Source organism: Macaca thibetana, chromosome 20, assembly GCF_024542745.1.
Source record: "Macaca thibetana thibetana isolate TM-01 chromosome 20, ASM2454274v1, whole genome shotgun sequence".
In the NCBI taxonomy this organism is placed as follows: domain Eukaryota; kingdom Metazoa; phylum Chordata; class Mammalia; order Primates; family Cercopithecidae; genus Macaca; species Macaca thibetana.
In genome coordinates, this window is record NC_065597.1 from 71,140,441 (window position 1) to 71,154,320 (window position 13,880).

At 51.7% G+C, this 13,880-nt stretch overlaps 2 protein-coding genes across 6 annotated transcripts in view; one reads left to right on the top strand and one right to left on the bottom strand.

Annotated features, from left to right (window-relative positions):
* CDIP1 (cell death inducing p53 target 1) overlaps positions 1 to 12,134 on the top strand; it is a 30,315-nt gene extending 18,181 nt beyond the window's left edge. For all 3 annotated transcript variants that reach the window (XM_050774554.1, XM_050774555.1, XM_050774556.1), the window contains exons 2-6: positions 8,203 to 8,292; positions 8,711 to 8,809; positions 9,003 to 9,158; positions 9,783 to 10,056; positions 10,164 to 12,134. In XM_050774554.1, coding sequence (XP_050630511.1) covers positions 8,725 to 8,809; positions 9,003 to 9,158; positions 9,783 to 10,056; positions 10,164 to 10,275 — 627 coding nt within the window. In that variant the 5' untranslated portion in view covers positions 8,203 to 8,292; positions 8,711 to 8,724 and the 3' untranslated portion in view covers positions 10,276 to 12,134. The remainder of the gene's footprint in view (positions 1 to 8,202; positions 8,293 to 8,710; positions 8,810 to 9,002; positions 9,159 to 9,782; positions 10,057 to 10,163) is intronic.
* A 799-nt stretch (positions 12,135 to 12,933) lies between these two features.
* LOC126944620 (heme oxygenase 2) overlaps positions 12,934 to 13,880 on the bottom strand; it is a 158,782-nt gene continuing 157,835 nt past the window's right edge. For all 3 annotated transcript variants that reach the window (XM_050774291.1, XM_050774292.1, XM_050774293.1), the window contains 2 exons: positions 13,298 to 13,424; positions 12,934 to 13,207 (listed from right to left, as the gene is read on the bottom strand). In XM_050774291.1, coding sequence (XP_050630248.1) covers positions 13,080 to 13,207; positions 13,298 to 13,424 — 255 coding nt within the window. In that variant the 3' untranslated portion in view covers positions 12,934 to 13,079. The remainder of the gene's footprint in view (positions 13,208 to 13,297; positions 13,425 to 13,880) is intronic.

Genomic DNA, 13,880 nt, shown 5'->3' on the forward strand with positions numbered 1-13,880 from the left:
TGGAAGTTGCCTAATAAAGCATAATAATAGCAGATTCCGTTTATTTAGCGTCCTTGTATGCTAGGCCCAGCGTTCCTGCTGCAGGCATTTCGCACACACTGTCTGTCTTCAGCCTCACTCCCACCCTGAGAGGTAGGCATGCTCATCTCTGTTTACAGAGAAAGAAACCGAGGCTCAGCTCACTCAGCTGGAAAGTGGTGGGTCTGGGGGGGTCTGGGTTTGAACTAACCTGATGCAGTGCCCCCCCGCCCTTTTTTTTTTTTTTTTAATATTGATGACGTCTTGCCATGTTGCCCAGGCTGGTTTTGAATTCCTGGGCTCAAGTAATCCTCCCGTCTCGGCCTCCCAGAGTGCTGGAATTATAGGCCTAAGCCACCATGCCTGGCCCAGAGCCCATGTTCTTGACTGCTTGCTTCATTTAAAGCCTTCCATGGGGTGGCAAGCACATCCCTGGAGTGGGGCCTTGCCAGAACAGCAAACTCAGGGCCTCCGCAGGAGCGACTCCAAGACTTGCAGGCCACTCTTGATCCCTCTGGCTGTGAAGCCCTGTCCCAGCCCTGCACTTGGCTGATATCGCACCCCCTTAACTTCTAGTGGGGGTTCCTCTAGCACAGCAGTTCTTGAAATGTGATCTGCAGTCTCCTGGGGGGTTCCTGAGACCACTCGACCGCTCGAGGGGCTGAGGATCAGAACTGTTTTAATAATAACATGGCCGTGATTTGTTACCGTGCCTCCTTGGTTTTGATGGCTTTCACATTGATGGTGTAGGAGCGGTGGGGAAAGAAGCTGTGGGCCTGCACAGACTGTGCAAGACCGGCACCACACTGTGCTGGTCTTGTTGTAACTGAGTCTTCACCACCACACACAGTACACACACACACACACACACGCGCGCGCGCCAGTGTTGCATCAGACAAAGCAGTAAAAATCAGCTTTTTAAGTCCTGACCCATGAGTCCCCATCTTTTTTTTTTTTTTTTTTTTTGAGGAGTGTCGCTTGTTGCCCAGGCTGGAATGCAGTGGTGCGATCTTGGCTCACTGTAAGCTCTGACTCCCAGGTTCACGCCATTCTCCTGCCTCAGCCTCCCGAGTAGCTGGGACTACAGTCGCCCGCCACCACGCCCAGCTAATTTTTTGTATTTTTAGTAGAGACGGGGTTTCACAGTGTTAGCCAGGACGGTCTTGATCTCCTGACCTCGTGATCCGCCCGCCTCGGCCTCCCAAAGTGCTGGGATTACAGGCTTGAGCCATCGCACCCCGCCTAGTCCACATCTTTTTAAGTTCCTGTGTGATGAAATGAGGCACACATGAAGTATGTCACATGGAGTTTGATGCTGTCATGAGGAAAAGCACATGTGCATTCATTTCAGGTGTGGGCTGAACTAGCTGCCTTTTTCATGGGCTCCACCTTCACTTAACTGGCACACACTGTTGTTACTCAGATTTGGATATTTAGCATACACTTTCTTGAAAATGAGCAAGTGAAACAACTGACCTTTTATTTTTGTATATGTTGCTGTTTCTAAATTTGTTAGTGCTTTGTTGCCAGTGATGAAATTCAAGCTTTCAAATGATGATTAGCATAACAATAGTGACTTTAATGATGACTTTGGTAGCAACACCAGCAATGTGATTTTAAAAAATATATATTGTTCAATGAGATGTGTCAACATTGGTAGATCTGCGTTACAGGAACCAGTATTTTCAGGTGACCCACACATGATATTAAGAAATCATGTCTGTGTAAAAGACCCATTCCAAATGCAAGGTACACCAATGACTTCTAATGTAACACATTAGAAAAAAATCACTGTTAAGGATTCTAATTCCTGTGGCAAGTAACCCTTAAGAAATTACCATTTGTCGGCTGGGCGCGGTGGCTCACACCTGTAATCTCAGTACTTTGGGAGGCCGAGGCAGGCGGACATGAGGTCAAGACATCGAGACAATCCTGGCCAACATGGTGAAACCCCGTCTCTACTAAAAGTACAAAAATTAGCCGGGCGGCACGCCTGTAGTCGCAGCTACTCAGAAGGCTGAGGCAGGAGAATCGCTTGAACCTGTGAGGCAGAGGTTGCAGTGAGCCAAGATTGCGCCACTGCGCTCCAGCCTGGCGACAGAGCGAGACTCCGTGTATAAAAAAAAAAACCAAAAAAAACCCCACCACTTATCAAGTCTTGATGTAGTGTAAGTCCATTGTGCTTCTCTAACAGAATACCTGAGACTGGGTAATTTATAAAGAACAGGAATTTATCTCCTTACAGTTCTGGAGGCTGGTGTCTTAGTCTATTTGTGTTGCTATAAATTACCTGAGGCTGAGTAATTTATAAAGAAAAGAGTATTTGGCTCCTGGTTCTGCAGGCTTTACAGGATGGCACAGTGCCAACATCTGCTTCTGTTGAGGGCCTCAGGCCGCTTCCATTCATGGCGGAAGGCACAGGGGAGTCTCCGTGTGCAGAGATCGCATGGCGAGAGAGCGGGTAAGAAAGGGAGGGGAAGCGCTAGGCCCTTTCTGACAACCAGCTGGGATGAAGGGACTAACAGAGTGAGAAGTCACTCACTCCTTCCCCACCCCAGGGAGGGCGTTTATCTATTTATGAGGAATCCACCTCCCATATCCCAAACACCTCTCATTAAGCCCGTCAGTCACCCACAGTCACCAAAACTGTGGTGGCTGGGAAGTCCAGGATCAAGGCACTGCCAGCATCTGGCAAGGGCCTTCTTGCTGCGTCATCCCATGGTGGAAGGGCCACGGGGAGATGTACCCACAGAAGACTAACTAATCCTCTTATAAGGAATCCGCTCCCAAGATAATGATTTATAGCCAGTCTGTCAGAAGCGTAGGTTGCAAGCTAGGAATTGCGATTGACATCAGAAGTGGGGGGGCAGTCTTGGGACTGAGCCCTCAACCTGTGGGATCTGACGCAGTAGCATCAGACTTGAGTGCGACTAGAAGATGTCCAGCTGGTGTCCGCTACAGAACTGACTGCTGGCTTGTTATTGAGGAGAAATCCCCACGTGTTTTGCCACAGAATTCTTTTCTGTTGATTGTTATGGGGTGAAAGCAGACGAGAAACAGGTTTTTCCTCCACACCTTCACATGCCACAGAACCCAGAGGGTGTGGAGGGATAGACTTTGCAGAGGCCTCTGGTCTCCCAGAGGAGTGACTTACTATTAAGTTTCTGACTGAGTTGTAAAGATTTTCAAACAGGCACCTATTTTGTTTGCAGTTTATAAATCCGATATTTAAAGCGAGAAGGCCAAGAAGCCTCTCTTCGATTTGTCAGGGCTGCAAGTTGATTTCAGTGTGCTCCCCAGATACCCCAAGTCTCCTCTTCCTCTTCTGTTGGGAACTGGGCAGATCCACAGGTCTCCCAGCCCCTTCCCTCACCAGCACCTTCCCACACCAGAGGCGCTGGGGCTGCATTTTCAGATCATTTTCCATTTTGTAGCTTTGAACAGTACTTATTTTATTGGAAAACTATTTTGCTTCTGATCGTGTGATTGAAAGATTATTCTTGTAGTTTTTATTGCACCCTACACAACACGGTTTTGTGGGAATGCATGTTTGATTTTATATTGGAAGGCACTGGGAGAATGGGTGTTTAAATTCAGGAAATCTTCATGAGCTGTTTTCCAGATACCTCTCCTTGATAGAGAAGGATCTGCAGTCCCTGCTGGGGTTCAGGAAGGATGCATGTGGATATGGAGGGGTGAGAGGGAGCAGTGAGTAGTAGGCACGGCCCTGGGTGGGGAAGACACGGAGGAGCAACAGGGCCCTGCAGCCCCAGGTAAGGGGCAAAGAGAAGGTGGGCTCTGTGGCCAGCGAGCTGGAGTGGAAGCCAGCCCTGTGCAGGTCCAAACCCTTCCCTGTGGCCTGCATTGTCATTATCCAGGTTGGGTGGACCCCAAGGGAGGGCTTTGCCCTGTGGGCTTGCACCCTGTCATCATGGGCAAGGTTGTATGTGGAATTCCAGAAATAGAATTTTTGAGCTCTAGGAGACCATAGGATTGTATCTGTTGACTTTGATGAAAAGATGAGCCAGAGAAAGGCAACACTTGCATTCTCAGAGATGGGGTGTGTGTGCTCCCTGCAAGGGACCCAGGCTGGGATCTGCAGTTGGGTTTAAGTGACTCACCAAGCACAGTGCAGCTTACTTTCCTGGTCTGCTCAGAGCATCCCAGGGCCTGGACCATTGCCTGGTGAGCAAGACTCACCAGACTCACCAACTGCATGCCACAGTGTTGGGCCACTTGGTGGACAGTGGTGCCACCCAGAGGCACCAGAGAGCATTTTCTGGGAATCTGGGAGTTGGTAGCAGGGGCTGGCACCACCTATTCCATAATTCAACATATTGCAGTAGTTTTCCAGATGCAGGTAAAGCCCCATGAAAGGCTGCCCTCTTCTCCCCTGCAGGAGGGCATCTGGCAGGCTAGGAGCAGCCTGGGCAAGGGACCCCAGGACCAGTTCCAAGAGGCACTGTTGCTACTCCCTGTTCTGTTTTTTTTTTTTTTTTTTTTTTTTTGAGACAGGGTCTTGCACTGTTGCCCAGGCTGGAGTACAGTGGCCTGATCATGGCTCACTGTATCCTCTGAGTCTTGGGCTCAGGTGATCCTCCTACCTCAGCCTCCCTGGTAGCTGGGACTACAGGCATGCACTATCACGCCTAATTAAAAAATTTTTCTTTTGTAGAGACAAGAGTCTTGCCATGTTGACCAGGCTGGTTTCGAACTCTTGGCCTCAATCCATCTTCCAGCTTCAGTCTCCCAAAGTGCTGAGATTACAGGCATAAGCTCCTGCACCTGGTCACCACTCCCTGTTCTTAACCCTGTGCTATTGGAATTCACTCTGCAGACAGGAGGGTGGGAGAGTCATGCTGGGGTCCTAGACTTATGCCCCGCCCCATCCTTTTCTGGGCCTCCATGTCTTCCGTGGATAATAAGGCAACTCAGAAGAGTGAGTGTGTAATTTCTGAACACTTGGAAAGATGTTCTGTCTCTTGTCAAAGAAATGCATATAAAAATGTGTCATTTTAATATTAAAATTAATGATAACTGGCACTATAAATTGGCATCCTTTCAAAAAGGCATAACATGCTCATGTCCTTTGACTCAGTCATCTCACTCTGACAAGCTTAGCCTGAGGAAATAATCTAAGAAAAGGGAAAGAGCGGTGGACAGAGGTGTTCCCTTGTATTTCATGAAAACAGCAAGTAGGGCCTTGCCTAAATGCCTTAAAGGGTTTGGTCAAGTATGCCCATTTTGTGGAATATTAATATCAATGGTCACGGAGTCTTGTAAGATGGAATATGTGTGACACAGCATTAAAAGGATTTACCAGCCTGGCCAATATGGTGAAATCATCTCTCTACTTAAAAAATACAAAAATTAGCCAGGCGTGGTCGTGTGCCTGTAGTCTCAGCTACTTGGGAGGCTGAGGCAGGAGAATCGCTGGAACCTGGGAGGCGGAGGTTGCAGTGAGCCAGGATCGCGCCACTGCACTCCAGCCTGGGCGACAGAGCAAGACTCTGTCTCAAAAAGAGAAAAAAATAAAAGGACTTAAAACTGTCAGGATAGCAACTGTATTTTTATATAGTATGGGCTGGGAGCAGTGGCTCCTACCTATAATCCCAACATTTTGGGAGGCCGAGGCAGGAGGATCGTTTGAGGCCAGGAGTTCGAGACCAGCCTGGGCAACATAGTGAGACCCCAACTCTACAAAACAAAACCAAAAAGTACAGGTGCCTGTGCATACAGACCAGCAGGGACATATGGAGATGGGCCTGCAGCAGGGTGGTAGGACTAATTTTCTTTTCCCTCATTTTTTAAAAAAAGTTTTATTGACATAATTTATGTACCATTCAATTTACCCACTTACAATTTAGTGGTTTTTAGTTTATTCACAGAATTGTTCAACTATTGCTACAGTCGGTTTCCGAGCATCTTCATTACCTCAGAAGGAGATCCCATGTTCCCCACTTCTCCTTCTCTCCCAGACCTAAACAGCTACTAATGTACTTTCTGTCTCTATGGGTTTGCCTACTGGGGACATTTCATATAAGTGAAATCATACATTATGTGGCCTTTTGTGTCTGGCTTCTCTCACCAAGCATGTTTTCAGGGTTCATGCTGTAGGGTGTCAGTGCTTCCTTCCTTTTTATAGCTGAATCGTCTTCCATTGTCTGGGCAACCTACAGTTTTGTTTATCCACTCTGTTGATGGACATTTGGGTTGTTTCCACTTTTTGGCTATTATGATTCATGCTGCTGTGAACATTTGTGTACAAACTTCTGTGTAGACAGGTTTTCATTTCTCTTGGGCAGATAACTAGGGGTGGAATTGCTGGGTCATCTGGTAACTCTAGGTTTAACCTTTTGAGGAACTGCCAGACTGTTCCTCAAAAGGGGAACAGGGGGTGTCCCCCACCAGCAGTGTATGAGGGTTCCCGTTTCTCTACATAATACCTATTACTGTCTTTTTAAATTTTAGCCATCCTAGTAGATAGGAAATGGTCTCCTTGTGGTTTTGCCTTTCATTTCCCGTATGAAAAGATGCTCAGTAGTTTTCATGTGCTTTTGGCCATTTATTTGTCTTTTGAGAAGTCTTTGTTCAAATCCTTTGCCCATTTTAAAAATTGGGTTGTCGGCCGGGCGTGGTGGCTCAAGCCTGTAATCCCAGCACTTTGGGAGGCGGAGACGGGCAGATCACGAGGTCAGGAGATCAAGACCATTCTGGCTAACACGGTGAAACCCCGTCTCTACTAAAAAATACAAAAAACTAGCCGGGCGAGGTGGTGGGCGTCTGTGGTCCCAGCTACTCGGGAGGCTGAGGCAGGAAAATGGCGTAAACCTAGGAGGCAGAGTTTGCAGTGAGCTGAGATCCGGCCACTGCACTCCAGCCTGGGCGACAGAGCCAGACTCTGTCTCAAAAAAAAAAAAAAAAAAAAAAAAAAAAATTGGGTTGTCTTTCTGTTATTTAATTCTTTGTATGTTCTTAATACAAGTCCTTTATCAGATCTATGAATTATAAAATGTGATGGTGTCCTTTGAAGCACAAGAGTTTTTCATTCTGATGACATCCAGTTGAAGTTTTCTTTTTGTTGCTTTGCTTTTGGTGTCATATCTAAGAAACCACTGCCTAATCGAAGGTCATAAAGATTGATGCCTGCATTTTCTTCTAAGAGCTTTTTGATCCCTGTCTTTCAGTTTTTTTTTTTTTTTTTTTTTTTTTTTTTTTTTTTTTCCTTGAGACGGAGTCTCACGCTGTTGCCCAGGCTGGAGTGCAGTGGCGCGATCTCGGCTCACTGCAAGCTCCGCCTCCCGGGTTCCCGCCATTCTCCTGCCTCAGCCTCCTGAGTAGCTGGGACTACAGGCGCCCGCCACCGCGCCCGGCTAATTTTTTGTATTTTTAGTAGAGACGGGGTTTCACTGTGGTCTTGATCTCCTGACCTTGTGATCCGCCCGCCTCGGCCTCCCAAAGTGCTGGGATTACAGGCTTGAGCCACCGCGCCCGGCCTGTCTTTCAGTTTTCAAACTGCCATGGTACTTTATAGTTGAACCCAAGAGCTTGGACTTGGTTCCTCTGGCCCTGCCCCAGTTTGTTAAACTTCATATTCAAACTTATGTGCCCTCCATCCCCTGCAGGTGCTGGGCTCTCTGGGAAACGCTCCTTTCCCTGTATCCTTTTGTTCCATTGAAATTGATTTTTCTCTCATTTTATTACTTTTAGCTAAGGTAACTGAACCCACTTCCCAAGTCCTTTATGATGCGAAGTAAGAGCAAAAGCTTCCCGGCTTTCTGAGCTGTGCTCAGAGAGTTTGGTGACAGAAATGAGGGAAAAGATTTCACTTGACTCTTCTTCCTCCCCACCCCAGCCTCAGCAAGCAAACCAGAGGGGCACAGGCCAGAGCACAGCTTGCCTGGCAGTCCTCATGCATGGGAGCTCAGGCCTGGTGGGAGGAGATACAGAGGGCCCAGCCATGGCCCTTGGGTGCCACCAGTCTTGGGAGAGGGAGGAAGCAAACCTGTGATGGGACCGGGAAATGGAAGGGTGGTCGGGTGTTTGGATGGCACAGAGTGACAGGGAGAAGCCTGACATGGGAAGGGGAGGGACTGCGTGGTACGCGCAGGCCCCTGGGCCCAGCCCTGGCCTGGCAGCCCCTGCTGCCTGCTAAGGGCCCTGCCTTTCCTTCCCCTGAAACAGTTTCCGGAGCCCTGCCTGTTCCCTGTCCGTCCAGGCCAGCAGCTGAAAGAGCCTCACCTGCCTCCCTTCTCTGAGTAGCACGGATTTGAGGTAAGGAATCCCCCATTCCCATTCCAGCCTCTGGCAGAGATCAGTCCAGTGTCTCCTCGACTGCCTTGGTGCCTGCTAAATGTTTGGGGAGGGGAGAGCTTGGTGCCAAACTGCTCTCATGTGGGGCAAATGCTGAGTTAGGCTCCCTGGGGGACTTCACCTCACTGGACCCTGCTTCCTGGGTTCTGTCCTTGCCCTCCAGCTTCCAAACAGGGAAGAGCAGGTGACTGCTGAGGTGAGGATGGTGGCTCTGGGCTAGGTGGCCCTGTGGAAGGTGGGGGATCTCCAGTGCCTGGAGGCAGCCCCTTCTGAGGATGGTCACACGCCTTGTGCAGTATCTCGGCCACTCCCCAGGGCTGAAGGGGAAGGAACCTGGCTGGGAGCTTAGTTCATGCCTGGGTTTTCCCTCCATGTCCAGGAGAAGCAGCGAAGATGTCCAACGAGCCGCCCCCTCCTTATCCTGGGGGCCCCACAGCCCCACTTCTGGAGGAGAAAAGTGGAGCCCCGCCCACCCCAGGTAGGGGGTCACTGCTCCTGAGGCTCCCTGTTGCAGTCCCCTGCCCCCATGGCACGGTTGGGACTCTTAAGTGGTGATGCCCACTCCAGGGTCACCCCTGGGCCCCATCTGTGTCCCAAAACAGTGGCCTCTGGTCCAGCTCATCGTGCAGAGACTCCAGCTGAGTCTCCTCTTTCTGCCTCTCTCTGTCCAGGCCGTTCCTCCCCAGCCGTGATGCAGCCCCCTCCAGGCATGCCGCTGCCCCCTGCGGACATTGGGCCCCCACCCTATGAGCCGCCGGGTCACCCAATGCCCCAGCCTGGCTTTATCCCCCCACACATGAGTGCAGATGGCGCCTACATGCCTCCGGGTGAGTGGGGAAGGGATCTGAGGGGAGCATGGGCTGCTCCTGGCTGCTGTCTGGCCTGCGCTGGCTGTCCTCAGTACAGGTGGGCATCTGTTGTAGGGCAGGGACTCCAACACACCCAACCAGCCCTGGCCTGGAGCTCAGGCTGTGTGTGGACAGGGACTGTGGACGTGGGAAGGTGGGACTGCTCTCACTCAGGCTGCTTGGGCAGGGCTGGTCCTTGGCACAACAGGACCTGACATGGGTGGGGAGGGGCACCCTGTGTGCAGGAGACGGGTGGGTGACCCGCATAGCTTTCCCTCCCTTGGTCATGGGCTTGAGGCTGAGTGCCCTGTCCTTGCATGCCGGAGACAGGAGCAGAGGACCGGGTCATGTGCCTGGCTCTCTGCCACAGCTGTCATGGTCCCCAAGGGGTGGGGACCAGGAAGGGCTGGGAGAATGTGGCCCCAGTTGACTTAGGGCCCCAGCTGTAAGGCCTCCCACTGGCCTGTTAGGAGGGCGGTAGGAAGTCTGAGGCCTAGCCTTGCACCCTGGGCGCTGTGGACCCTGGGGCTTTGTGCCGATCTCTTTGTCTGGGGCAGGTGGCAGGCCAGTGACCTCTCGCCTCCATCTTCTGTGCCATTCCAGGTTTCTACCCTCCTCCAGGCCCCCACCCACCCATGGGCTACTACCCCCCAGGGCCCTACACACCAGGGCCCTACCCTGGCCCTGGGGGCCACACAGCCACAGTCCTGGTCCCTTCAGGAGCTGCCACCACGGTGACAGTGCTGCAAGGAGAGATCTTTGAGGGAGCGCCTGTGCAGACGGTGTGTCCCCACTGCCAACAGGCCATCACCACCAAGATCTCCTACGAGATTGGCTTGATGAATTTCGTGCTGGGTTTCTTCTGTTGCTTCATGGGGTAGGTGGTGGGGGCACTGGTAGGGTGGGGGCTGCACCAGGATCAACTGGCTGCCTCTGCCTCTTCCGCAGCAGGCCTCAGCCTGTTCTTCCCTGTCTCTGATTCAGATGTGATCTGGGCTGCTGCCTGATCCCCTGCCTCATCAATGACTTCAAGGATGTGACGCACACATGCCCCAGCTGCAAAGCCTACATCTACACGTACAAGCGCCTGTGCTAACGGAGCTGGGACTCGGGACTCCCCCGCCTGTCAGTCTGGTCCCCTGTGCTTTGCTCCCTGCGCTCAGTGGTCACTTTCCCGCTCCCACTTGGGGATGGGAGCTGTGCCACCATCCCCTGGAAGTCCTGTCCTCTTCACCCTGCCCTACCCTGAACAGCTGACTCTTCTGGCAAAAATTCTGTTGGGATTTAAGGCCAGGGGTCAGTGGGTGGCAGGGGGCTGGCACTGAACTTGTGTGTTGTTGGTCTGCTTGGTGTGTGCGATCAGGAAGATAAGCTGGGAGGGGTCTCCTGCTGGGGTCCTGATTCCTCTATTTCCAAACAAGGTACAGGTTCAGTCCAGACTCTTTCCCCTAGGACCAAAAGCAGCCAGAGCAGTAGCCAGTTAGTTCCCTAGGCCTGTAGCCACAGTCGTTTCTGACCTGCTGGGCCGAGAATGGGTAAGTTGTCTGGAGTCAGGTGGACCCAAGTAGGATAGGGTCACAAAGCCTGGGTTTGTTTCTGGGTACTTTGCGTCTCTGGGATGCTAGAGGTGGAGCATGGTGGCTGGAAGTAAAACTGCCAACTCTGGCCCTCAGAACTCTCAGGTATAGAAACCCAGGATGTCTAATACCCTGTCCCAGTGCCTGAGAGCTGTCTGGTGTCAGGTAGAGAGGACACTGTACCTGGGTGAGTGATCAGACCCTGGTAGCTAAGAAGGAACTTCCCCCTTTGGGTCAGTGTGCAGACCCCCTTTCTGGCCATGCCTCTGTGAACCCTGTATTGCTGGGGCCCGAAGGAGCCCCTGAGCCTAGCCCCTTCCCGTCTGCCCCGTGTCCTCATTGCGTGTGGATATGACTTCTGCTCGGTGGCCGGTGTGTCCCAACTGGGGCAAGAGATGGCAGAGGATCCCCCTTGTGGGTGTGCTTGGATGTGCAGAGCCCTCTCCATGAGTTTTCTTCCCTGTAAGTGCCGGGCCCCTTGCCCCAGCTGACAGGCTGTTGCTGTACCTGCTCCTGCAGGCACACTGGGCTGGGGATGAGGAAGGAGCAGCCACAGGTGGTAGAACTGCCTTGGTGGACACCAGCCTTGCCCTGTCTTTATTTCCTGAATGGTTTGTGAACCTGCTCACCTGGACCGCTGTATCCTGCCACTGTCCTTCCTGGTCTCGCACTGCCACTGCATGGCCTCCTGTCACTGTGAATCGTGGCCCAGTCTCAGTTTGTAGTTTCTCATTAAATTGGCCCTTTCACTTCCCCACCCTGGGCCTCTGCTCTCTTGCCTGGCTTCCTTCTTTTTTGAGGGAAAGAGGGTGGGGCTGCAGGCAGTCTACTGGCAGGGCAGGAGGCTGAGTCCTCAGTCTCACATCCTCAGTGCTGATGCCATGCCAACTGCCTGGGACAACACCAACATGTAAGGACCTAATTAAACCAAACCAGAGTCCGGTGTAGACCAGTCCTGGGAATTCCAGCTGTGACTGGGCCAGGGCACACGTTGGTCTCGGCAGTGGCTGTAAGGTCACCTTCCTTCCTCTGATGCTGGTTTCAACCATCTACATACCACAGCATCCACGCATGGGATCTGCAAGCTGGAGCCCTCCTACCCGCAGGCTTGAGCACAGCATCATCCAGCTCTGGGGAGGCGCACCCTTAAGCAAGACAGACTCTGCTGAGGCTGATAGGCTGAAGACTTAACAGAGTGCAGTCTGCACACACAGGTTCTGGGCCAGCTTTGGCCCTGGCCATCTCTGCACTAACTCATCTGAATTATGAAGGTGGCAGGCTTGGTCAGTAGTTTAAAGAGTTTCCCTACCTTTTAACCCTTTTTGAAATAAAACTTTTACAGATAGTAGATTCCTATTAATAAAACTATTTAAGTTCATGTTTCTATTTTAGACAATGACTTGTTTAAATACAAATATATGCTTTTTTAAAACCCATATATATATATATAAATTTTTTAAAAAACCTTTTAAGTAGGAAACCTCTAAGGTATTTCTAAGCTAAAAAATAACAGTGCTGGATACACTTTAAAGATATTTGCAAGATGGTTAGAGTGACTTTGCTTTGGAGACTAGGGGTGCTGGAGAGTAGACGAAGGGCAGGAGGTAGCTGCTGGGGGCTATGATGGACGATGTCCACTCTCCACACAGATATAACATGCCCTTACTTCTGAGGGACTCTCTCTCCTATGGGGAGGTGGCTTGACCCACCCGGTGCCAGGAGGCAGGGAAGGAGGCAGCTTGCAAAGCCCACTTTATTGAGTGCTGGAGCATTTACACAGGGCGGAGGAGACAAGCTGGGGCCAAGCAGACCTCACCCAAGGGGTTAGAGGAATTCTGGGTGAGAGGGATAAGCTCCCAAGTCCTCTGAGGCTTCCACCCACACCCACCCTCACCCCCAGGGTCCAAGAGAGGCCCAGAAGTAGTACAGCAGCATCCAGCAAGGCCCCCTCCCACAGCCTGGGCTTACAGGCCACTCACCTCCAGCAGGGGAGATAGCCACCCATGTACTACAAAAACAGGAACTACTGGAAGCAGCCTAGGGCCCAGAGGTGTGGGAGCCTGGACTAGAGCTGGGTCGGGGGCCAGGCCTGCTGCACTGTGCCGACTGCTCCCAGGGTGACACCCTGTACCCAGTGCAGAATCTGGCCCATGGAGAGGATGCTGTCAGGCAGAGGCTCTAGCATCTGGCTTTTATTGGTTGCCTTTCTTAAACCCAGCATTTTTTAAAAAGTCACCTGAGGTGGTAGTTTAGTCAGGGCTGGAGAAAGGGGTAGGCCAGTGGTCAGTCGGGAGGAGGGTACCGGCATGGCATGATGGGTCCTTCACATGTAGTACCAGGCCAAGAGTCCAGCAGCTAGGGCCATGCCAGCGGCCAGGATGAACTGGAGGCTGGGCTTCCTCAGCACAGCCATGGCTGTTCGGAAGGGACAGCTGCTGCCCTCCAGGGCACCTGTGTGGCAGCACCAACAGGAGACATGGCATCAGTGGAGTTTGCTGCTACACTTGCCCCAGGAGGGGAGCTCAAGACACATAGACCTACCTTTGTCTTGCTCACCAGCGTAGAAAGGGCATTTACGCATGTCTCCTTTCCCATCGTGTACAGGGAACCCATCCTCCAAGGTCTCTCTGGCCAGCGTGGAGCCGGCCTGGTCCAGTTCATTGAATATCTGCAGGAGCAGAGGATCGACTGAGCCATCTTTGGGCTGCCCACACTTTTTTTTTTTTTTTTTTTTAAATGCTTTTAAGATGAGGTGTCTGTTGCCCAGGCTGGAGTGCAGTGTTGTGAACATGGCTAACTCACTGCAGCCTCAAACTCCTAGGCTCAAGTGGTCCTCCCACCTTAGCCTCCTATATGTGTGTACCACCATACCTGGCTAATTTTTAAATTTTGCGGGGAGATGGTGTCTCACCTTGGTTGCCCAGGCTGCTCTTCAACTCCTGGGGTCAAGTAATCCCCCTGCCTCAGCCTCCCAAAGTGCTGGGATTACAGGCATGGGCCACTGCGCCTGGCCACACTCCTTTTCGAGGACGCCCTCTGGATAGAGTGAGCTGGAGCATGTGAGCTTGCTCAGGTGTGCCAACTACACAGCAAGCAGCCCTCGTGGGCAGCAGCTGCACTGCCT